We start from the raw sequence: 25083 nt of genomic DNA, 5'->3' as shown, positions 1-25083 counted from the left end.
TCACGATTTTGCTATTGTTAAACTCGAACGCTTAGGATTCTGTGGATCCCTACTGGACTGGTTTCGAAGCTATTTAACGGGACGAAAGTTATCAGTGCAAACTGGAAATTACTTTTCAAGACAATTCTCCGCTTGTTCAGGTGTGTCCCAGGGAAGCCACTTGGGACCGATAATTTTTGTCATCTATTTTAACGATGTTCTCACTCTCTTGGACGGCCCAAAACTTGCGTATGCCGACGACCTCAAACTTTTCCACACCATCAATGGCCAAGACGATATCGATCTCTTGCAAAGGCAGTTCAACACCTTCGCTCACTGGTGTGACACCAACTGCTTTGCGGTCATTTCTTTTTCTCGCAAGCGAAACCCTCTTCACGCAGAGTACACTCTTGGGAACGAAACCATCGCCCGGGTGAACCACATCAACGATCTGGGCGTTATCCTAGACCATCGGCTGGAGTTTAAGACTCATACGAATTACATCGTCGATAAAGCGTCTAGAAGTCTTGGCTTCTTATTTCGCGTAACGAAGGAGTTTAAAGATGTGTACTGCCTAAAAAGTCTGTATTGCAGCATAGTTCGCTCAACGCTTGAATATGCATCTGCAGTTTGGTGCCCATTTTACCAGAACGGAGCTGAACGAATAGAGGCTATCCAGCGGCATTTCATACGGTATACCCTGCGACACTTGAACTGGTTACATCCGTTTCGTTTACCCAGTTACGAAAACCGTTTCCGCCTAATTAATTTAGACACGCTTTCAATTCGTCGTAACGCTGCATGTGCTCTGTCCCTAAACGCATCTTTAAACATGATTGCAATTGAAGAGGAAACTATTTTAAAGGCAAGAATGAAAAACTCTCTTTCCTCGGGACCGGACGGAATACCTGCCACATTTCTGAAACGCTTTATGCCCCATTTATTGTTTCCAATTAAACGAATATTTCAAGCTTCGCTGGACAGAGCCGTTTACCCTCCGCTGTGGAAGGATGCTAATATGTTTCCTGTTCACAAAAAAGGTGACAAAAGGGATATAAATAACTACAGAGGAATATCTGCCTTATGCGCAATTGCAAAATTATTCGAACTGGTAATTCTGGACCCCATTTTCTCATTCTGCAAGGAGTATTTTTCCAATGACCAACATGGGTTTATGCCCAAGCGTTCAACTAGTACGAACTTAATGAACTTTACATCCTATGTGCAAGAAAGTTTTACAGCGGGTATCCAAACCGACGCAATCTACACAGATTTGTCTGCCGCGTTTGACAAAGTTAATCATGAACTTGCTATTGCAAAACTCGAACGTCTTGGAATCTGTGGTTGCCTATTGAATTGGTTCCGTAGCTACCTGATCGGAAGAAAACTGACCGTTCGAACTAAGGATTCGTATTCCAGACAATTCCCTGCTACTTCCGGGGTTCCACAAGGGAGCCATCTAGGACCGATTGTGTTCCTTATTTATTTTAATGACGCTCTTCTACTGCTCGACGGACCCAAACTCGCCTATGCTGATGATCTGAAATTGTTCAACGTAATCAAAGGCCCCGAAGACACTGCTGCACTACAAAGGCAATTCGACCTTTTCGCTACCTGGTGCAACAACAATTGCCTGGCGTTGAACCGCAATAAATGTTCCGTCATAACATTTTCGCGCAAAAGGCATCCCATTTCCGCCGATTATTTCCTTTCGGACCACTTAATTGCCCGTGTGAACCACATCAAAGATTTAGGTGTGATTCTTGATCAAAAACTTGACTTCAAGACACATACAAACTATATAGTGGATAAAGCTTCTCGATGCTTAGGCTTTATTTTCCGCGTGACGAAGGACTTCAGAGACGTATACTGCTTAAAAAGCCTCTACTGAAGCCTCGTTCGCTCCATCCTGGAATATGCATCGGCAGTTTGGAGCCCTTTCTACCAGAATGGCGCTGATCGGATCGAAGCTCTACAACGACGGTTTATGCGATATGCTCTACGCCATTTGAACTGGTCTGACCCGTTCCACCTTCCAAGCTACGAGAACCGCTGCAACCTCATTAGCCTAGACACGCTACAAGCCCGTCGAGCTGTCACACGGGCCTTGTTTGTCTTCGATATCCTGACATCGAAAATTGACTGCCCTTCGCTATTGGAATCAATCAACATTAGTGTCAGACCTCAAGGACTACGGAACCGGAATTTACAGCTCTACACTCCCCTTCGTCAAAACAACTACGGGGCAAATAGTGCATTGATCGGCGTGATCAAGACTTTCAACCGTTACTCTGAACATTTTGATTTCGGTACATCGAGGGATTCCTTTAGAAGAAAAATTTTAATAGCGTTTAGGTCAAGGTAGTTTGTGTAAACTTTTTTTTTATAATTTTAATTATTTTGTTTTGTATCCATTTAATCATTGGGATCAACATGTGATCCGTTGATTTGCTACCAAATAAACAAATAAACAAATAAATTTGTTTAGTCGTAGCGGATCTCCTTGCGTCGAGGATTGACTCTCCCATGCTGCTGGAGGCTATTCCTCTCAGTGTGCGACCCTGAGGATTAAGGAACCAAAATCTACAGCTCTATGTTCCCAACCGGCTGAATAACTACGGAGCCAAGAGCGTTCTAACTGGAATTATGAGAACTTTCAACCGCTTCGCCAAGTACTTTGACTTCGACGTTTCAAGGGCTACTTTCCAAAGAAAAATTTTAATGGTTTCGAGAACTTTGTAGATTTAACTAGTTTTTAACTCATTATTTTATTAAGTTATCATTAGGATCAACATGTGATACGTTGATGTTTTTACACAAATAAACAAATAATGCTATCGGACGAATACCGGAAGCTACGAGGGTATCTTGGTTTGGTTTATGGGATTGCCACTGTGGAATGTATGGATCGGCCGAATAGTTCCGAGCGCTTTATGGTCCAATGTAAGGACTGTGAAACTTGGTTCCATTCCAAGTGTGCAAATGTGAACAAAAACATCGTGCAATTGACAACCTTTTCCTGCACTGAGTGTTCACGAACACCTAAATACGTCACTAGTGGATCAGACGCATCAAGTTCCCGGCACCTGCGTATATCCAGGGATTTGGAACGATTGGAAAAGGAGAAACTTAAACCTTACAACATCGGTTTCAAAGCAGCTATTGCAGAAAGCGGCTAAGAGTGATCCTAGAGAAAAAATGCTTTTCTACAGTCTAAGGCCGATTCCCCCTGCCCTCCCCTCCATGACTGATCCTTTTTTGGAATTTCGATATGACCTTTTTCACTCCTATCAACATGATCATGAAACATTATTTGCATTGAAACTTTTTTCGCAGGACAAAATTAAATTTCAAATATCCAAATTTTCCAAATTTTCCAAATTTTCATGAGAAATGGTAGATGATCGTGATAATCTTCATCGACAGTACAACGACCCTTTTCCGAAATCCGGAACCTTAACAAAAACAACCCTTATCTTAACATAACCTCACAAAAACACAGCAAGAGCAACAATACGCATGTACCGGTCCAGTCGAGACCCACTTTATCCCCATCATATACCGGCATCAATATTCTGATTTTTCTTGTGTACTAATAATAAAAGTCAATGAGTTGGAAGTGAAAAATGGAGCTCAATATTTCTTCGGAAGAGCAGCAGCGTTTTTCTCGCCGAATGGAGTCTTTCGCGAATTCCTGGTCGGTGGGTGTTTGTTCGGTTTTGTTCATTGATGATGTTTGATGACGTTGTTTTCGTTCCTATTCTGTGCGTTCAGCTCTGGATTGTTTGGTGTTTTCCGCCCCCCAGGAAATCAATAGTTTTAGGTAGGTAGGAATAACCGGGGTTCGCACAATAGCAATGAATTGGTGTCAGTTTACCTCCTGACAGCACAACAATTTCTACTAATGCTGTTTTTCAAATTTATCAGCAACAAATTGAGACCCATTTTCCACCCCGAGAGTGCTCGAGGAAATCGCAGAAATCCGATAATGATCCCAAAGTGGAAGGGACTATCACCTATTGAGAAATCTCGTGTATTATCTTTTAAAATTTATCGATTGAACTAGTGTCCTGACCAGTTGCTGCTGCGGTCCTCCATTCGAATCCATTCCTGGCGGCGACGCACGATCAAAATAAAATACTCATGTCATGTGCGCATAAACTTTTCTTTAGCCGATTTATCACCATTATCTGTCCGGCTCGGGCCTGGCTTGCGAAAATGTACCCTCTGGCTAATCAGATACCTACTCAGTATGTCGGCATAAACGACGATCGGCTTTTGCTTTCTGGCGGTAGTTCTTCGGAAAAATTCGAAATATGAATCCCACTACTAAACCGACCACATACCCTACAAACATGATATGATAGGACAGTATCCAGCAATAGCATAAAGTAACGAAAGCCAGCCAGCCAGTGACGAAGTAAACCAGCCGAGCTTAACACAGCGACCGAAACTCTCCTCAGTTTCGGAGAGTTCTTGTTTTGTAAAAAGATATTTTAATTTGACCATTTATGCCATTAAGTGTATTTATTGCTCCAGCAACGGTTGTAAATCAAATTTTATTATTACATACTGCTGCCCCCTCCCTCTCTCGCTCGTCTGTTTCGTTTCGTTTTATTTTCTCGTTTTTTTCGGTATTGCGCAAGAGAAATGCGCGTTGTCGTTTGGTTGTGTGTGCTTGTTCCAATTCATATTCACGATTGTACGAGTACGAGTAAGTAGTACAGAACAGTACATTGAACGATACGGAACGAGAAGGGTGGAAATGGGGAGGGGGGGTTGTTGTATTTTTGAATCCAAATTGGAAGCGAAACAGTAGAAGGAATTGGTCGGTGCAGGAGCTATTCCTCCCCATTAGAGATTAAGTCTGTGATGGCTCCACTTTTGCAAAACAACAGCATACATTTGTAACTAATGTGCACAGAGTGCAACGACTGGAGTGGTAGGGGAAACGGAAACTGAACTCCAGTTGTTCATACAGACAGATAATGGGATCAGCTGTTGGCATTTCCTAATGAGAAATCCGATTTGACCGAGATACCATCGATAACAGTCGCAAAAATGAGATTAAATTCATAAAAAAAATAATCAATTAGATTCAGATTTAAGATTCAAATTTTAAATTTGTACCTTTGTCCTAGTTTTCTGGTTCGATAATGGTGACTGTTCCGATTCAAATCTGAATTCGTTGTTTTTTGGTTTTCGGAATGAACGCTCAATTCCGATTTATAATTTTGATTTGGGGAATTGAATGCGATAAGGAATTCGATTCCCTCAACTAACAGATTCCAGATGCACTAAAACCTCTAACACTAGATGGGGAAGTACTAAACTTCGAACCACAGGTGAAATATCTATCATACTAGACTCAAAACTATCATAGAGCCCACAGTTAGAGCATGTAGTAGCCAAGGCTACAACAGCTCTATGGGTTTGCCTCAAAGGAGTAGGGAAAAAATGGGGACTGAGGCCGAAAATCATCCATTGGATATTTACAGCTATAATAAGACCATAAATCTCCTATGCCTCCTTAGTAACGGGTGTTAAATAAAAAATGAGAATTTTTTCAATCACATATAAAAAAATGTATTTTCTCCAAAAAAATGTCAGTGAATGTTTGAGTAAGAGCCGTGGTCTGATGTTCGACGCAACTTTGTCGCGATGCTCTCACAAGAACGTTGTACGGCACTTACGTCCATTTTCCGGATACAATTCCGGATTCTTGTAGTCAGTTGCTTCGTGTCCTTGGCCCTCCAATTGTTTTTATACACTAGGGCACTGAGTGAGCCAAAGAAATCCTCTATTGGGCGGCACTTGGGCAAGTTTGTTGGGTTACGATCTTTCGGGACGAACGGTATCTTTTTCTCCTCAAGGTACGCCAGCCAGCCAGAACGAATGACGTCCCGCGGTATTTTTTGGTCATCCATCGACACTGTGATTTAACCGTCTCAATCTGCTCCTCCGTGTACTCCGGCGACCTCGTCTTCCTCCTGCACACGATTCCTTCCATCTTGAGGGTACGATGGATCAATACGTGAGAGCAGCCATATTTCCGACCGGCGCACACAGGGGTAAAACATAAAAAAGGCGATCAAAACTGTTTTCTGTCGAAACTGTTCGTTTTAGACCTATAGTGTCTTCGAGTCAAATGACCAGCATTACAAGGGCTAAAAAATTAGTTTTTTGAAAAATTGATTAATCCACCTAGTAGTGAGTTAGAAAAACTAACTTTTTTACTATCCATTTTAGAGCTGTATTGTCTGAGAAAAGTTTTTAGCTTGTACCGATTCTAGCAACTTTGCTAAAGAAGTCATAGCTGTAACATTAATCGTTTCAAAGTTATGACAATTTTTAGAAAAATAACACCAATTTTCAGTTTTTTCAACATAACTTTTTTGCGCGTGATTTTTCATATAAAATATGTTCTAGAGAGTTTTGAAGACAGAAAAGTTGTACACTTTTGCTGAATATATTGTATAGAAATTTTGAAGTATAAACGAGATATCTTAAAAATAGTTAACAAAAATAGTCATTTTGAACTGGTTATATCTCCTGAGTTCGGACGAGTTCGGTTACATATTTTACAGTTTTAGAATAAGAAAAGTATCGCTTTTCAAACAATAAACTATTCAAAGTGGCCAATTGTGACCTTCATAGTGTAAATGTCAAAAGAAGTGAGCCGAAAGTGAAGTTTTTATACTTATTTGAGCATAACTATTACTATTAGGCTGCAACATGTAGGATTCCTAAAAGTAGGCCTACTTGAACCACTTGGACTTGAGATGGTAGATGAGCTCAAATTAGTATAAAAACTTCATTTTTATCTCACTTCTATTGACATTTACACAATGAAGATCAAAATTGGCCACTTTGAATTGTACATTGTTTGAAAGGCGATACTTTTTTTATTGCAAAACTTTAAAATATGTAACCGAACTCGTCCGAACTCAGCAGATAAAACCAGTTCAAAATGACTATTTTCGTTAAGTATTTTTAAGATATCTCGTTTAAACTTCAAAATTTCAATACAATATATTCAGCAAAAGTGTACAACTTTTCTGTCTTCAAAACTCTCTAGAACATATTTTATATGAAAAATCACGCGCAAAAAAGTTATGTTGAAAAAACTGAAAATTGGTGTTATTTTTCTAAAAATTGTCATAACTTTGAAACGATTAATGTTACAGCTATGACTTCTTTAGCAAAGTTGCTAGAATCGGTACAAGCTAAAAACTTTTCTCAGACAATACAGCTCTAAAATGGATATTAAAAAAGTTAGTTTTTCTAACTCACTACTAGGTGGATTAATCAATTTTTCAAAAAACTAATTTTTTAGCCCTTGTAATGCTGGTCATTTGACTCGAAGACACTATAGGTCTAAAACGAACAGTTTCGACAGAAAACAGTTTTGATCACCATTTTTATGTTTTACCCCTGTGTGCGGCGTCACGCAGGCTGGTTGCGTCCTTGTTGTCAAACAGCTTCTTTAACGATGTCTTCCTCTGCTTCGTCATTATCGTCATCGGACGACCACTTCCGACCTTCCGCTCTACGTTCAGGGAACCCAGGATACGATATACCGTACAGACAGGTACATTTTCTTCCTTAAAATGTGCCACCTTGAACTTTTTTCCTTGCTGGAAATGCGTTTCGTAGAACCGTACAATGCGTTCGCGGAGCACGTGCTGTTTCGACGCCATTTTTGCATTGACTTAAATCAAACTAGCAAAACCAAACACGCCTACTGTTTGTAGGGAGCCCAAAGAACAATTTTCTTGGAGAAAGACAATTTTACGCTCTTTATTTGAGTTACTGAAAGGTATTGAAAACATTTTTTCCCGTTATGGTGGACCAAAACTGTGCAAGCTACGGCCCGGAAGAAACTAGCGAAGCTTCAAAAAATAGCAACGCTATCTATAACTGGCGCTATGCGAAGCACATCAAGTGAGGCTCTGAATGCATATTCTGCCACTACATCAATTTATTGAGTTAGAGGCAGAACGTAGTGCCTTGAGACTCTCAAAAATCAAAACTCTCTATGAGGGGGATCTTACAGGACATCTAAAAATCCTGAATAAATTTAAAATAAACTCACTTATTGTATAGAATGATGACTGGATGGAGCCCGTTTTCAACCTAGACATACCATACAATGTAGCCCTCAACGATAGGGACGTGTGGGAATCAGGTGGTCCTGAGGTTCCTCCCGGATCGATTAAATTCTTTACTGAGGGGTCAAAAATGGATAATAGAACTGGGGCAGGGGTGTTCGGACCTAGACTCAGGATCTCAATTCCTATGGGAAACTGGCCAACAGTATTCCAAGCAGAAGTTCAAGCAATTCTAGAATGCACTTTAGCCTGTTTGAAAAGAGGATACAGATACACAAATATCTATATATTCTCTGACAGCCAGGCCGCTCTCCGAGCACTAAGTACGTTCACATGTTACTCCAAGCTATTATGGGAGTGTATTGTTGCACTAAGAAACCTGGCCATACGGAACAGAGTATTTTTATTCTGGGTTCCAGGCCACTGCACAGTGGTCCAAAATGCGTAAAACGTGATCGTTGCTTATAACTTTTTAAGGTCACATTTTAGCATATCGGTGTCTTCGGAGAAGTTTGTCTGTAAAATCAGCTCTATAATAAAAAACTATTATTTTTTTGATTAATCCCCCTACAAGTGAGATAAAATTTCTAACTTCTCTGTTATAGGTTTTAGCTATTTGATGCTTTCGACAAACTTGTTAAAAATCAAATTTTCTTCAACTTTGTCTCAGATGCCAAGTTTCTAAAATAATTATTAACCGAGATATCGGCCAAATAAGAAACTTAACCTCTAAAAATCAGTTTTTTAATAATAACTTTTTTCAATAAATGTTAAGTTTAATAAAATGTTCCACAAAGTTGTTTGTCTTACTAAAATACACCACTTTGTTGAACATTTCAAGTTTGTAAAATGTGAAACTGCAGAGCTATGTTAAAAATATTACCAAAAATAGGGCTTTTTCACGCCTTATTTTACAAACATCGGGCAAAATCGGGCAGCCCGCTTTAGATGCAACATAAAGTCGAAGATTTCGTCTACAAGATGCAGGTAAAATCGTCAGTATCCACTTGTATCCGAGCGAGATACATCAATTTTACTTTTCCATGTTTGCATTAAAAACAACGATTTCTATGAAAGCACATACAGCGCATTCTACTAACGCATTTACCTGCGCGATGTCAGAAGCAAAGGTTTGGAAGCGCATTTGTATGGGGCTGTTCACTAATTACGTAAGCACATAGGGGGGGTGGGGGGGTTTCACATTTGCTTACGATCTCTTACTAGGGGGGTAGGGGGGGTTTCCAAAAATCTTACGTAAGAAATGTTACATTAAAAATTCATCACAGCCACCGCCATACGAAACCATATTACTCAGGTTTTTTTACTCACTACCTATTTGTTGGTTAATTTTGATGTTATGTTACTTATCTTTCAATGCCTTTGAATTATTAAAAAAAAATTTCAGGTTCTATAAAATTTATAGAGAACCAATTCAAACCAACATGCCAACAAAAACACTAAATCACATTATTAAAAAGATCATCGCTTTTCGCTTTCCATCATAGCAATCTTTTTCACTGAAAAATTTATAGAAACAAAAAATCTTTAAAATTTAATATAATGCGCTTTAAATAATGAATTTCTAGACAGTTGTTTCAGTGATAGACACTACCAACTTTGAATTTTACAAACGATTTACAAAAAAAATCCTGAAACTTTATCGCTTACCGCTGAATGAGTCTGAGCTTTTAGGTTAGTTGACAACGTGATTGTCGTGAAACATTTTTGCCCCAGTTCTAGTAGTATAGAATGATATTTATTTAAGTTTTTTTTTATGATTTTCAGGTAAAAAACTACAATTTTTATGGTACCTTGTGCTAACCTGATCTCTCTTTTTTAAATCGCAATCTAAATTTTATATTGTTCATTCGACTGTGGAAATTTATTGAAAATTATTGTTACCCATTTTACGAGCTATTTTTGATAGAAACGTGTCAATTTCTCAAGATTAAAAAACGTAAGATCTTACTAGGGGGGGAGGGGGGGTTTTGAAAAATCTTACTTTGTCTTACCAGGGGGGGAGGGAGGGTTGAAAATTTCCAAAATCGTGCTTACGTAATTAGTGAACGGCCCCTATTATTAGTACAGGTTATTGTGTGTTCAATTCAAATAAATATCCTCTACAAGCTGGAGATGCTAAAATACAAATGCGCTTCCAAACCTTTGCTTCTGACATCGCGCAGGGAAAAGCTAGAAGAAAACACACGTACCTAGTAGAATGCGCTGTATGTGCTTTCATAGAAATCGTTGTTTTTAATGCAAACATGGAAAAGTAAAATTGATGTATCTCGCTTGGATACAAGTGGATACTGACGATTTTACCTGCATCTTGTAGACGAAATCTTCGACTTTATGTTGCATCTAAAGAGGGCTGCCCGATGTTGCCCGGTGTTTGTAAAATAAGGCGTGAAAAAGCCCTATTTTCGGTAATATTTTTAACATAGCTCTGCAGTATCACATTTTACAAACTTGAAATGTTCAACAAAGTGGTGTATTTTAGTAAGACAAACAACTTTGTGGAACATTTTATTAAACTTAAAATTTATTGAAAAAAGTTATTATTAAAAAACTGATTTTTAGAGGTTAAGTTTCTTATTTGGCCGATATCTTGGATAATAATTATTTTAGAAACTTGGCATCTGAGACAAAGTTGAAGAAAATTTGATTTTTAACAAACTTGTCGAATACATCAAAGAGCTAAAACCTATAACAGAGAAATTAGAAATTTTATCTCACTTGTAGGGGGATTAATCAGAAAAATAATAGTTTTTTATGATAGAGCTGATTTTACAGACAAACTTCTCCGAAGACACCGATATGCTAAAATGTGACCTAAAAAAGTTATAAGCAACGATCACGTTTTACGCATTTTGGACCACTGTGCACTGTGGTATCCTAGGGAACGAAGAAGCAGACCAGCTAGCTAGGGAAGGATCTCAGGGCCTGTTAATTGGACCAGAACCCTTCTGCGGAGTATCGAGGAATGCCTTAAATATGGAACTCAAGAACTGGGAAAGCACCACTATTGGCTCCAACTTGAGAACAGCAGAGGGAGCAGCTCAGGCAAAAAGATTCATTGAACCAAGCGCACGACTCTCCAAAAACATGTTGAACTTAAGTAAGCACGAGTTAAGTACTTACACAGGTCTCTTGACCCGACGTTGTCCAAATTAAAATTAATATCAACATAAAACTACACAATACTTGTTACACTTAAAATTTTTCTTCGGAATACGTTCCTTGAGACGTCGAAGTCGAAATGATTGGAAAACCGATTAAAAGTTTTTAGAATGCCGATGAAAGCGTTGTTAGCCCCGTAATTGTTCAGGCGAATAGGAACGTAGAGCTGCAGGTGGTTTCGTAATCCTCGTGGTCGTACGCTGAGAGGTATGGCCTCCAACAGTAGTTCGGGGCAGTCGATTCTAGATGTTAGAAGGTCCGCTACAACTAAAGCACGTGTAGCATTTCGGCGTACTTGAAGCGTATCTAAGCCTATGAGACGGCAGCGGTTTTCATAGCTTGGTAAACGAAACGGATCTTGCCAGTTTAGGTGTCGTAGTGCGTACCGCAAGAAACGCCTCTGGATAGCCTCGATTCTTTCAGCTCCATTCTGGTAGGAAGAGCACCAAACAGCCGAAGCGTACTCGAGAATAGAACAAACTATGCAACAATAAAGACTTTTCAGGCAATATACGTCTTTGAAATCTTTGGCCATACGAAACAAGAATCCAAGGTTTCGGGAAGCTTTGTCGACAACATAGTTCGTATGAGTCTTGAACTCCAGCCGTCGGTCGAGAATAACGCCCAGATCGTCGATATGGTCCACCCGGATGATGGTTTGGTCTCCGAGGATGTACTCTGCATGAGAGGATGTCGCTTACGGATAAACCGAGGAGCGAGAGTACATCATTAAAATAGATCACGAAAATGATCGGTCCCAAATGACTTCCTGAAGGCACTCCTGAAGAGGCAACGAACTGCCTAGAAAAGGATTCACCAGTACGAGCGGATAACTTTCGTCCCATTAAGTAGCTCCGGAACCAATCCAGTAGGGAACCACAGAAGCCTAAACGTTCGAGCTTTGCGATTGCAATATCGTGGTTCACCTTATTGAACGCAGCAGAGAGATCTGTGTAAATGGCGTCTGTTTGAGTTTTCTTGGCAAAGCTGTCCTGAACGAACGATGTTAAACTCAGTAGATTTGGAATCGTGGATCGTTTAGGCATGAAACCGTGCTGATCGTTGGAGAAGTGATGCTTGTAAAATAAGAAAATTGGATCCAAAACAACCAGTTCAAACAGTTTGGCGATCGCGCATAGAGCGGAGATTCCGCGGTAGTTGCTCACATCTCTCTTATCTCCCTTTTTGTGGACAGGAAACATGTGAGCTTTTTTCCGCAATGAGGGAAAGATTCCGCAGTCCAGCGATGATTGAAAGATGTGCCTGATAGGTGTCAGCAGAGATGGCATATACGCTTCAAAAAAGTAGCTGGTATACCGTCCGGGCCCGTAGAAGATGAATTTTTTAGCTTAGCTGTCGCTTTTAGCATGGCTGCATCGTCGACCAGAAAACCATTCAAAGATGACCCTAGGGGTGATATTTTTCCGACAGCCGTGGCAAGTTGCTCCAAGGAAATTTCCCTAGTTATGAAAATACTAGAAAATTTTTCGGCAAAAAGTTCACAACTTTCTGGACCAGAATTCGCTGTGTCGCTGTCAAGGAACATGTAAGACGGAAGCGTTCTCCAATTTCTCGAACACATTCGCCAGATCACGCTCCCCTTTGGTCTAACCACCTAGCTCGTTGCCCCCCCCCCCATCCCTCTCCCTGCTATGGATACTGGGTTCGTCGTAGAGTCACGCGAGCTCGTGGTTCATCCTTCGCCTCCACACGCCGCCAAAGATGGTTCTTCACACTCGTCACTCCTCGAGCAATATCCACGTCTTGTGCCCGTAGAGAACAACCGGTCTAATGAGCGTCATTTAAAGATTACACTTCGTGCGAGGGCTAAACTCTTCCAGCCGCAGTTGCTTGTGGAGTCCTTAGTATCTAGATACAACTTCCGCTGATTATTCGCTGCCGGGTCTCACGGCTGGTGTCATTGTCTGCGATCATCAGTGAGCCGAGACAGACTAAGTCTTCGACTATCTGCAGCTCGTCGCCGTCGATCGTGACCTTGCAGACAAGCATATACTTTCGCCTTGGACGTATTAATCATTAACCCAATCCTTCCTGCTTCGCGTTTCAGTTTGCGGTAGATCTCCTCCACCGCCGCAGATGATCTGCCGACTATATCAATGTCATCGGCAAAGCAGATTAGTTGACTGGATCTGTTTAAAATCGTGCCCCGTATTTCGCCCACCAATCGACGAAAAACACCTTCTAGAGCCACGTTGAACATCATGCAGGATAGACCATCACCTTGGCGAAGCCTACTGCGCTATTCGAATGGACTTGACAATTCACACGAGATCCACGAGATTCACAGCACTGCCTTCCATCCATCATCGCCTTGATCAGTCTTGTCAGCTTCCCGGAAAAGCCGTTCCATGATTTTCCATAATTCGTCACGGTCGATCGTGTCGTATGCGACTTTGAAGTCGATGAATAGATGGTGCGTAGGGACTTGGTGTTCACGGCATTTTTGGACAATTTGCCGTGAACGAGGGAGCTAGTTGGAAGCCACTCCCAACGAAACTTCACTCATCGTTGGTAGTGGCTCCTCACGTCGTTGGCTACTCCGGCGATGTACCTTCCCCCACCGTCTTGATCTCCTGCATGTGCGCCGTTCAGGTGTTCATCGAAGTGCTGCTTCCACCTTTTGATCACCTTGCGATTGTCGTTCGGGATGCCCTCGTCCTTATCCTTACATTTCGGATTGTGGCACGAAGCCTTTGCGGGATGCATTGAATTTCTAATAGAACTTTCGTTCCACATGACCGATGGCGTTCTGCGCAGTACCGTTGATGGCTGTTTTGGTGGTATCCCAACAGTCCTCGAGAGGGGCTTCATCAAGCTCGCCCTCTGCCGGCAGCGCTGCTTCGAGCGATTGCGCGTAGCCTGCCGCGAACTCAGGTTGCTTCTGTCGAGGCGGGCGTCGGTTTCGTATGTTGTTCACTACGGAAAGTTTTGGGCGCATCTTCACCATCACCAGATAATGGTCTGACTCGATGTTAGCGCCTCGACAGGATCTGACGTCGATGTTGACGTCCGAGAAGTGCTAGGTGTCTATCAAAACGTGGTCGATCTCTGATTGCATTTGGTATGGTGATCTCCAGGTGTACTTGTGTGAGAGGTGGTGCTGGAAAAAAGGGTACTTCGTAGGGCCACTCGTTTGGAGGCGGCGAAATCTATTAGTCTGAGGCCGTTTTCGTTGGTCAGCTGGTGCGCACTGAACCTTCCAATTGTCGGTTTGAATTCCTCCTTCTGGCCGACCTGAGTGTTAAAATCCCGATCTTGATATCATGTTTTGGGAAGCGGTCGTATTCACGCTCCAGCTGCACGTAGAATTCGCCTTGTCATCACCGGAACTTCCTAGGTGAGAGCTATGTACGTTGATGATAATGATGTTGAAGAACCGGCCCTTGATTCTGAACCGGCAAATTCGTGGGTTGATCGGCCATCACTCGATCACGCGCTTTTGCATCTTTCCATCATTATAAAAGCTGTTCCAAGCTCGTGTGTGTTGCTGCAGCTCTGGTAGATGGCACGAACATCTGGGTTGAGTTTGAGAGCACGTGGATACTGCCTACGAAATTTAGAGATCGGCTGTTCCATGTTCCAAGTTTCCATTCGCTAGTCGCTTTTCGTCGCGTGGGTCTTTGCCGATTTCCATCCGAAATTTGTTGTTCGTTGCTTGTGTTTTTTTGTTTTGTAGTCACGGGCTCGCAGGGCCCGCAGCTAACCCCACTATCTCGCAGCAGGACACTCGTGATGTTGCTGTTTTGAGTCCTGAATGGGACTCCCTATCTCAGTCTGCATGCGACCAAAGCATCCACCGGGGTTGAGTACCCGATCTTCGCTAAGTACAGTCCCCCGAGTACAGTCACACCCCAGCTAGCACCACGGGGAGTTAGAGAATCGGAGTTGTAAGATAAGAGGTGACATGATCACTACCCGAAGGTTGGGTGTATGGGGTCTCAAGTTGCATATTATCTACAGATCGCCAGACGTTTTTCGAGTGTTGTTATGTTTATCAAAGCACATCTTTGCTCTTATGGAGGAAGCCGAAGCGGTTCATTCCAAGGGAGGCGAGCGTACCTAACAAAACTACGCTGAACACGTTCGAGGCGGTAGCAATGTGTGCTCTGATAGGGAGTCCACACCTGGGCAGCATACTCCAAGACGCTTTCTGAAAAGCTTTAAATCGTCGGCGTACAGGAGCGTATCAGATTGAAACGTGGCACAAAAGTCATTCACGAAAATGATGAAAAGCAGCGGTCCCAGGTGACTTCCCTGAGGAACCCTAACGGGGTGGCAAATGTCTTCAAGCATATATTTTTTAGTTTCGTGTAAGCGTGGCGATGTGATAGGTACGACGAAATCCACTCGATTAACCAGGTTGGAAAGCCAAGTTGATCCATCTTTGCTATTAGTATCGTGTGCGGAACACGGTCAAACGCCTTTGCAAGGTCGATGCTAATAGAATCAACTTGACAGCCCTTCTCCAGATTGTTACTTAACGAGCTCACCTACCACATTAAATTGGTGACGGTTGACGTTTTTCTAACGAAACCATGCTGAGAATCAGAGATTAAAGGTTTGGCAGTAGCGTACAGTCGTCCTTGAACTCGATATCTTCAATAATAATGAAGACGTATATTTTTAATCTTACCCATAGTCACCTCACACGACGGTACTGCTAACCTTCGTAACAAAATGCATATCAATTCTTAACCCTTTGATTTTTTTTCTTCTTCTTCCTTCGTACAGACCGGTGTCGGCGTACGCCCTGTTCTTCCGTGACACTCAAGCTGCCATCAAAGGTCAGAACCCGAACGCGTCCTTCGGCGAGGTGTCGAAGATAGTCGCCTCGATGTGGGACGTCCTGGCGACGGAGCACAAAAATGTAAGTAGACATCTATTTAACAACTAAATTATCTAACTAAATAGTCTGACTGACAACATGATAAGTCCTAAAATTTCAATCCTTTTAAACGGCCATCTTGGATTGCAGTTTAAAATTATTTCCGCCTTCACACGCCTGGACGCCTGGATGCCTGCTTCGCCTTCCGCGACCGATTCCGTTTAGGAGTTATTGTTTTGTTTAACTTAACACCAGTTTATTTTGCCAATCATTTTCCAGTCCAGTTCTAGTACACCATCATCATCATCATAATCATCGGTCCTGTGCCGTTCCGTTTTGTTACGACGGGTTGTTCCGTATCTTGGTATTATTATGTCCGATTCAGATTTTCCTCGTTTGCTGCCGCCCTGGTCGCTATTGTTTTATGCAAAGAGCGACTTTAATCCATGAATTATTCATTACGCTGTGTGCTTATTTTTCCCCTCACAGCGCAGTTTTGTTGTGACGATTTTGCATTTTCTACCGCTGGACAACGAGTGGCATTCTTCTATTTCGGTCGCTCGACGAGTCGTTCCTTTAATCGATTGTCAATTTCGATTCTAATCGGATATTTTATCTTTAATTTTCCGTTTTTCTTGCTTTACATCTATTTATCGCATTTTCTTTCAACTATTTGTCGGTCACTTTCCTAGTTACGAAAAAAGGGGGGAGAACTTCCATTAGTCGGTTGTGCTGTTTTAAAACAGCTGTGAGCCGATAGATAATGGCTTGGCCTCGCTTTGGTATATGTACATAAGGAAAAAGGTGATATCACGAAACGAATAAAGCCACTTTCTTCCACCCAAATCACATTCACGAGGACGATATGGGAAGTGGAGAAGGAGGAGGACGTTTGGGAGGATGCTCTTCTACTAGGTACAGTGTGTCTTTGCATTTCATTTTCGACTTTGATTCAACGGATCTTTGTTTACCTTGTTTGCTATCTTTGTTTTGTGCGAGCTTTAATGCTTCCAGCGAAATGCAACATCAGCAGTGGCAAACGCGGAAATGAATTATTCAAAGAAGATTTCCGGAATGTAAATGAAGCCCGCAGCATGGAAAAAATAAATACCAGTTTGTTCAAATGACTTCGATATTGGCATTTTCTCGTAACGGACCCGGTTTATTTATTCGCCATTCTGACGCAACCTGCATGACGAACGAATCGAACGAATGAGCGCGCGACGAGCACAGAGCACTTTCATCAAGTTTTTAGAGAATCAAAGCAGGCGATGTCAACATGTTTGTTTGTGATCGACCTGTTAAGGAGAGTAAATTTGATGAATTTGGCAGCGAGTTCGGTGACGTCTGGGAAAAATATCCAGTAGCCGCCTGCTGAGATGTCGCGAGCATCATAGCTGAAAAATATTCTATATAAGTGGACCTAAGGTGATTCCTTAGGGAATGTTGATACCGAATTAAGATTAAAAGTAGAGAATAAAATTTGAGACTTTTTCTTAAAGAACGAAATCTATTCTGCCATACCAAAGGCACACTTAGCTTTCGTAGAACTTGTACAAGCACAATGTTGACTGATTTTTCGTCATCGTACCCCTGTTTAAGCAAAAAAAAACGGGGAAATACTCGTCGTCGATTCAGCCAGTGTCCCATGAATGCCGCCGCTGCTATTCTCCTGTAGAGCACAATTGCCCCCAAAATGATGCTCCGCATAAATTGAATATAAATTGAAAATGAATTGAATTTTTCATTTTAATATTTTACATCATGCTGTATGATTATTATCTTTCGCTTTGGCTTATCCTTTTGGAATTTCCATTTGTTTTTGTGTCTGTGTGTGTACGTCTTTCAGTCAGCTCTCAGGCCAGTTCAGACAGCAGGAAAAAACGACGGAGCAATTCAAAAGAAGAATCATTTCTCTTTGAATGAAAACTGGCACCGGTATATATATCGGTACGAACATTTACGTACATATGTCTGTATACAAACCGGGGTTTGCTCTCGTGTTTCAGAGCCAAGTGATGTTTTTTTCTACTCCAACCTCCATTCACTTATTTTCCTACTCCTGCATACAAATAAAAGGATTTAAGGGAGGAAAAAATACGCGATAGTATCTTTTGAACCTAAGGTAAACGAGATATTTATTGGCTTTTCTAAGATTGATTCGGGATTCATTCATAATTCGACCGAGATCGATTTCAGCCCTTGACTTTCACTGATCATTTGTTTGAAAATGATGAAAACAAATGTTCAAAACTATACCCCATTAAATAAGTTTAAAATTCCTAATTTAATTGAAGATTGTTCCTCAATTTCTTCGTAATATACCCATTTTATGCGTCACCCCTTTCCACAAATCCGCTAGCCTAGGCTAGTAGTTGCCTTGGAATTGCTTCAACACAGGAAGGGGAAACGCGGGCATGTGCAATTCGACATCAAACTCAATTTGGATAAGGGATTTGAAAACAATTTTGTTGATGTATACCCCTAGCTTCCCCTTTTCTTTCACTGGAAACTTCTTTTTCTTCAGGTTGCCTTTTTCGCTATCGATCGGATTGATTCTCTTGTATTCAAAGTACTTATTTATGTATCTACCTTTGAAGGTTACAATTTCGGTTCTTTTTCAGGCTTGGGGATGCTTTAGAAAAGCCTCAGCTGTTAGCTGATAGATTTTGAAATTTGTTACGAGAAGCAAGTATCCCATTTTTTAATTTTTCACATTATCAAAATTTGTCATGATCACCAGAAACAGTTAGAAACACAAGCGCATTTTCAATCTGTTTATAATACGTACTTCCGTAAAGTTTCCAGAATTTTTTCCAGACGTATCCGGACCGGACAAATCCGGGCAGTTTTATCTTAAAACCTGGCAAAATCCGGGCATTTGATTTCAAAATGTTCAACCCAAAATTCGAGCAACATCCCATCAAATTTGGTCAAAACCACGGAATTATTCAGTAAAAATCAAGAAGAAAACACTTGAAATATTTTTCTTTCATCATACCACATCAGCAGATTTTGAATCATATTTAGGTTTCCGAAACACAAGATTACTTGGATAAAATTTGCCATGAAAAATGCCTTTTCTGAAGTAAAAATGAAAAATAATAATAATTCAATTTTAGTTTAGTACAAAAGAAGAAATTGATATTTGTTCCAGCCACATTTTACGAGTAAAGTCATAAATCCGGGCAAAATTCGGCTTTTTTCCAATGAAATCAGGGCAAGCAACCGGGCCGGAACGAACTTTCCTCAAATTTTGTGCCAAATATCCGGGCAAGTCCGGATAAATCCAGGCTTTCTGGCAACCTTATTCTAGTTAGCAGAAATCTCGTTGAAACATTTGTGAATCTTTTTTCATAATGCGTGAGTCTCGAGCCCCTGTGAACATTCTCTATTTCCATAAGTTTAATATTGCTTTCATTGAAAATGTCTTGCAAAAGATTAAATTCATTTCATTTATTTTAACAAGCAGCTCATGTCTGAATTCATTGGATTTTTTTGTCGTAAAAATATTGGCCATCAAACATATTTCTCAATTTTCTGGGCATATTCTTCATTTACTGCCACAGTTTCCTATCGAGGAAAAGTGTAGGCACATATGAGTCTACATGATTCCAACAAAATGGATCCTTTAATATTTAACAACTATATTTGTATGATTGATTTAATACATTCAACTACAAATATGATAGAATCAACTACAATTGTACGATTGATTCAATAATAAATAAAATAAATTCAACTATAAAATACTTATTGCTGTTTGGCATTCAACTTTATAAATTTGAGATTTAGTGCTATGGTTGATTTGACTATAATCATGATTGAATCAATCATTCATTTTTTTTTTCTTTTAAGATTTTAAGCGTTCAACTTTATATTTACAGTTGGTTTTTTCGTATTTTTCCCGCATTTCTTGTTATTTTAATTTTGGTTCTTTACATATTTTTTATTAGTTGTTATTTCTAAGCACAAACAAGATCATGATTACAAAGAATAATATGATTTTGATAGCAATCAGCACATCAATGGTTTTGATAGAAATGATAACTTAGGTCGTTTACAATGGTGTTGCGAATCGCAATTTTTACTGCATAGTGGAAAGATCGTATAAAATGTCGTCTGAAGTCAGTTTAAATCGGATATGATAGAAAGTCCGCCATGTTTCTAAATTTTGAAAGGATTTGGCCCGCGGAGAAGTGAGAAAATCATCTTAATATTCTCTCTGCAACCAGCAGTGCATCCAGCTGGCGGAAAATCAGATGGGAATTGAGTAATATTGGCCAAAGAGAGAACTGGAAAATAGAGTCGTTGGCAACGATTTGAAGGATATGAAAGAAAAATCTTGCGCTCTTTTGCATTCTTCCGATATGTACGAATATGGTGTCGGATAGCACCCAATTGGTGTATTTTTTGTCGCTTTAGAAAGAAATGAAATCTATGTATGGATATTGCCTCCACTTTGGTAGGTAAATGCTGTTTTTTAAACTTTCAAACGATCATTCTATAATGTATATGGAACGTATATCAGAACAGCATAAAAATATTGCTTCAAAAATGTTTGCTGGGCTGCTGCTGAAGGCACACTAGTGTAGGCATGCAGTGTTTAGATGTGTTTGTATTAATTAAAGTATCACACAATCAATCATAAACATAAATTTGAATTTATTAAATTTATAGTTCAATACCCAAAATCAATCATACAATTGTAGTTGAATCTATCATATTTACAGTTGAATCTATTATACCATTACGGTTACCATTAATTGTTACAGTAGACTGAGTCGACTTGGGGTCATTTTTGAATATCTCAAACCCCGGGGTCTTAAAAGCTTTGTCGTGGTCCAGAACTCATCCATGAGTTTTTGTAGAATTTTTAAGTAACGTTTACATGAGTAAATTTCAACTTTTAGGTTTGTATGGGAAAATTGATTATTCTGTACTGAAAAATCAACATCATTTTTGTTTTGTCTGTGAAGCCGAGCCAGCTGATGGTTTTTGTGCCAATTTATAAAATTCCTTAAGGAAATCTTCCGCTGAAAAACTTTGTCGAAGACCATAACAACTTATCTTAATAGGCGAAAAAGTTATTAACTGTTTAACAGGGGTATGTCTTTTCGCATTGATAAACAATAAATTCAATTGACATCACTGCTTGAGCCTCGCGAAGTATTGCATGAATAGGAGTCATGCATTACCTCGCTAGGCACCCTGCAGTGATGTCAATTGAATTTATTGTTTATCAATGCGAAAAGATATATCCCCATTCAACACCTAATAACTTTTTTGTCTAAAAAAATAAGAAGTTATGGTCTTCGGCAAAGCTGTTCAGCGGAAGATTTTCTTAAGGAATTTTATAAATTGGCACAAAAACCATCAGCTGGCTCGGCTTCACAGACGAAACAAAAATTATGTTGATTTTTCGGTACAAAATATTCAATTTTTCCATACAAACCTAAAAGTTCAAATTTACTCATGTAAACGTTACTTAAAAATTCTACAAAAAATCATGGATGAGTTCTGGACCACGTCGAAGCTTTTAAGACCCCAGGGTTTGAGATATTCAAAAATGACCCCAAATCGACTCAGTCTATTGTTAAAGGTCAACAAGAAATGTATAGTTTAATCTATTTTATTTATAGTTGAATGCCTGAAATCAATCATACAATTGTAGTTGAACCTATCATATTCACAATTAAGTCAATTATACCATTATAGTTGAATCCATTATATTCATAGTTGATTGCGTAAAGTCAATCGTCAGTTTGTAGTTTTCACGTTAGAAGCGCAGTTGCTAAAATTTACTGTGCTCCTTGATGGTGGCCCATATGAATTCGTCCTTCTGTGGTGGAAATGAGGTTTTTCTGCACAGAAATCCAAAACATTGCAGTAATGAATGAATCAATTTATAAATTGCAATTTTAAAATTACTTTACTGAAAGTTTCATCAAACTACATGTTTCGGATTATTGTGCACCATCATCTCTGGTCATCGACCTTGGATATAGCGCCTTTACTCGCTCTTGAAAATAAATATTGGAAGTACAGAGAAAAAATTAGTACCACCACAAAATCTTTTGGATTCAACTCTTCCAAAAGATTTTGCCGAATAATTGTGAAAGTCTACATGCATGACTGACTCGCAAAAAACTTGTCATTTTCTATCATTTTAAAAACTATAAGCTTTTATGGCTAAATTAGTGAGGAAGAAACTATCAAAAGAATTCATATTGAAAGATCTTGATACTGAAATACTTAGCTTGGATAAACTTGATGACTCCAACTCAGGTATGCTTGGTTCTGATTTTACCTTCGGGCAATCCATAGGTGGCACTCAATTTTCATTTAAGTAAATTCCAATTCTAAACAAATTTGTTTGGCCCATTTTATTATACACATTATCAAAATGAGCCACTCTATCCAAACGAAACCAAACCAGCAAAAAAAACACATCAAAGCAATCAGTCCCCGATTTTGTAGGTTTGACATGCTCTTTAAAATATCCAATAAACACATTCAAAAGAATCATGAATGAATTCCGTTTAACATAACACTTAAACCCAAAGAAACCCCAAAGAAAATTTCCCATTAAGCACTATTAAACTTTCCCTTCCCAGCAAAACAAGCAATCAACACGTTTCTCGCACTGCATTGCCAAATGCCATAACTTTCATTTATGCACTTCTTTCAAAAGCCACCAATTTTCTAAAAAAGTGTCGTTTAATCCGCGTTTTTTCACTTTAAGTTGATACATTTACACAATAAATCGAGGAAAAAAACTTATCTTGGCAAAACAACTGGAAACGCAAAAAATCAGGACCGTGAGAGAAAATCGACCGCACTCGACCGCAGCTTACTTCGATCTCTCACATTTCAATCATGTTTATAACAGTGTAAAAATAAAGTGTTGCCTAAATCAGATTTCAATTGCTAGTGACTATATAATAGTGGATATATAGAACTCAAGTCTTATATGCCAATGATTATGAGATCGAATCTCATAACATCCTAGCGTGTGAACAACCAAATCACGGAAAGAATCTATGTTATGACAGACATTCGATCTCATAACCATCGGCATATCAGACTTGAGTTCTTTCCACTATTTTACAGCCGCTGTCAATTGAAATCTAATTCGAGTCAATATTTTAATTTTACATTGTTGAACTCATTCAAAAGAGTTAGAGCTAAAAAAATGTTTTTTTTTTCAGACACGCTCTAATATTTCAACATTGTAAAAAACATAGCACGCTTCCTTATCGTCAGATGAAGACATCAAGACAAAGTTTCGTTAAAAGGTATTTCCTGCAATTTTGTTGAGGACAATTTTACTCTATCTTTTCAATTAAAAAACTTTGTTAGCCAAAATCATGTAAAAAATGACACTTCACTCTGTTTAATTAAAGCAAATTACCTTGCTGAAGACACCTTTAGTCTAAATCTTTTAGTTCCAGCGTTTTTATTTTGTCCCGCTAAATTCCCGCTCTGAACCACAGTGCAATGCCAGTCATTAGAAAGCTTGTTAATGCCGGTCCGGCATAAAATCTTATACCGATAATTCCACCTCCAAGATAGTTCATTATTGGATTAGAGTTTGATTTGTTTGAGTAGGTTTTTTTACAAGCAGAAGTCTAATGGTTTGATATGTTTTTGGGTACAAGTGAGAGTCTCAGTCTATTTCCATTTATCTCTTTTAGCGAAAAATTCAACCAGCTCTAACGATTTTTGTTCTGTGATACGATCACCTAAATCTCTCCTGTATCAGCTCAATTAGCAGAAGTCCCAATTCGGTATTACGGTTCTCCATGAAGAAAAGTATCAATACTTTTAATAACGTTATTTAAAAAATTTTTTTTTTGAAATTTAATCAAGTCCAACTTACAGAAGTCCCAATCAATTAATACATTTTAGAACGAAAAACGACCAAAATATTCGATCATAAAAATAAAAAAAAAACTTCCGAATTTTTATTTTGACAATATCAGGAATAAATAATTGACTGGAATAATCAAATTCTCGTGGTCGAGAATAATCCTAAAAAAAAAATATTTCAATAGATTTTAAATTCCAACAAAAATAATATGATAGCCAATTGGAATTACTTTGAAATAGGCTGTCCTCCTAAGTTTGTGAATTTAAAATGCCACTCTCTGCCTGACAAAGTGCTTGTCATTTGAAAATCCAATGTACCAATTTACTATTAATGTAAACAACTTTCTGCCGGCTAAGCCCCGTGATCGTCACCGAATGGCGTTCATTCCATCCCAATCCAACACATCTCTTCTTTCGACTCGAGTGGCGCCTAATTCCGGCTTCATTCTAACCACTTTGCATAAATTTTGAAACGTCTTCGTCGTCGTCCCCCTCTTGAGGAGGATTCAAAGAATGGGCACTCATTCCTCGAGAGTTTGGCCATAAGGTATCTTTCGAAATTACTAACTCGTCTCGAAGTTTGCCGGAAGGCCTTCAGCGAAATTTGCTGGCCTCGTGTCTCGTCCGCCGCCTGTCTGGTACCCCGGCATTTTCCGACTAGCCAGCAAAGCGCATTTCTGAGGGAAAAAAGCATATTTATAACGAAGCCTACAACACACAGTTACTCAAGTGTATGTCTGTGTAACAAAAACAACAAATCCCATCGAAATCGCTCAAAACGCCGCGTGCTCCGCGGCCTTTTGACACGTTCAGTTCATCTCCATCCAATCCAACACTTGGAAGAGAGTTTGCGTTGGTGCGATTCATAAAACTCTTTTCCACGTCCTCCGTCGCCAGGGGGCAGTGTGTGAAATTCCGGTTTAAAGTTATTGTTTTCCTATGACTGTTTCTTCTTCCTCTTCTGGTTCGACACCTTCAAGGGGGGTTGAACAAGTTGAACAAGTTTTCATTAAAGGATATACAGATATTTCTGATAAATTTGTGCAATTTATTTTCATATTTACTTCTAAGGGTTGTAAAAGGTCCATCTTATTC

General features: G+C 39.6%; 1 protein-coding gene across 7 annotated transcripts in view; it reads left to right on the top strand.

Annotated features, from left to right (window-relative positions):
* The window catches only part of LOC129740301 (TOX high mobility group box family member 3-like), a 326492-nt gene that overhangs the window by 234592 nt on the left and 66817 nt on the right, over positions 1–25083 (top strand). For all 7 annotated transcript variants that reach the window (XM_055731940.1, XM_055731937.1, XM_055731938.1 and 4 more), the window contains one exon: positions 16023–16158. In XM_055731940.1, coding sequence (XP_055587915.1) covers positions 16023–16158 — 136 coding nt within the window. The remainder of the gene's footprint in view (positions 1–16022; positions 16159–25083) is intronic.

The sequence above is a fragment of the Uranotaenia lowii genome, chromosome 1 (assembly GCF_029784155.1).
Source record: "Uranotaenia lowii strain MFRU-FL chromosome 1, ASM2978415v1, whole genome shotgun sequence".
Taxonomy (NCBI): domain Eukaryota; kingdom Metazoa; phylum Arthropoda; class Insecta; order Diptera; family Culicidae; genus Uranotaenia; species Uranotaenia lowii.
The sequence above is the reverse complement of the archived record's forward strand: the minus strand, read 5'-3'. Positions and strand labels throughout refer to the sequence as shown.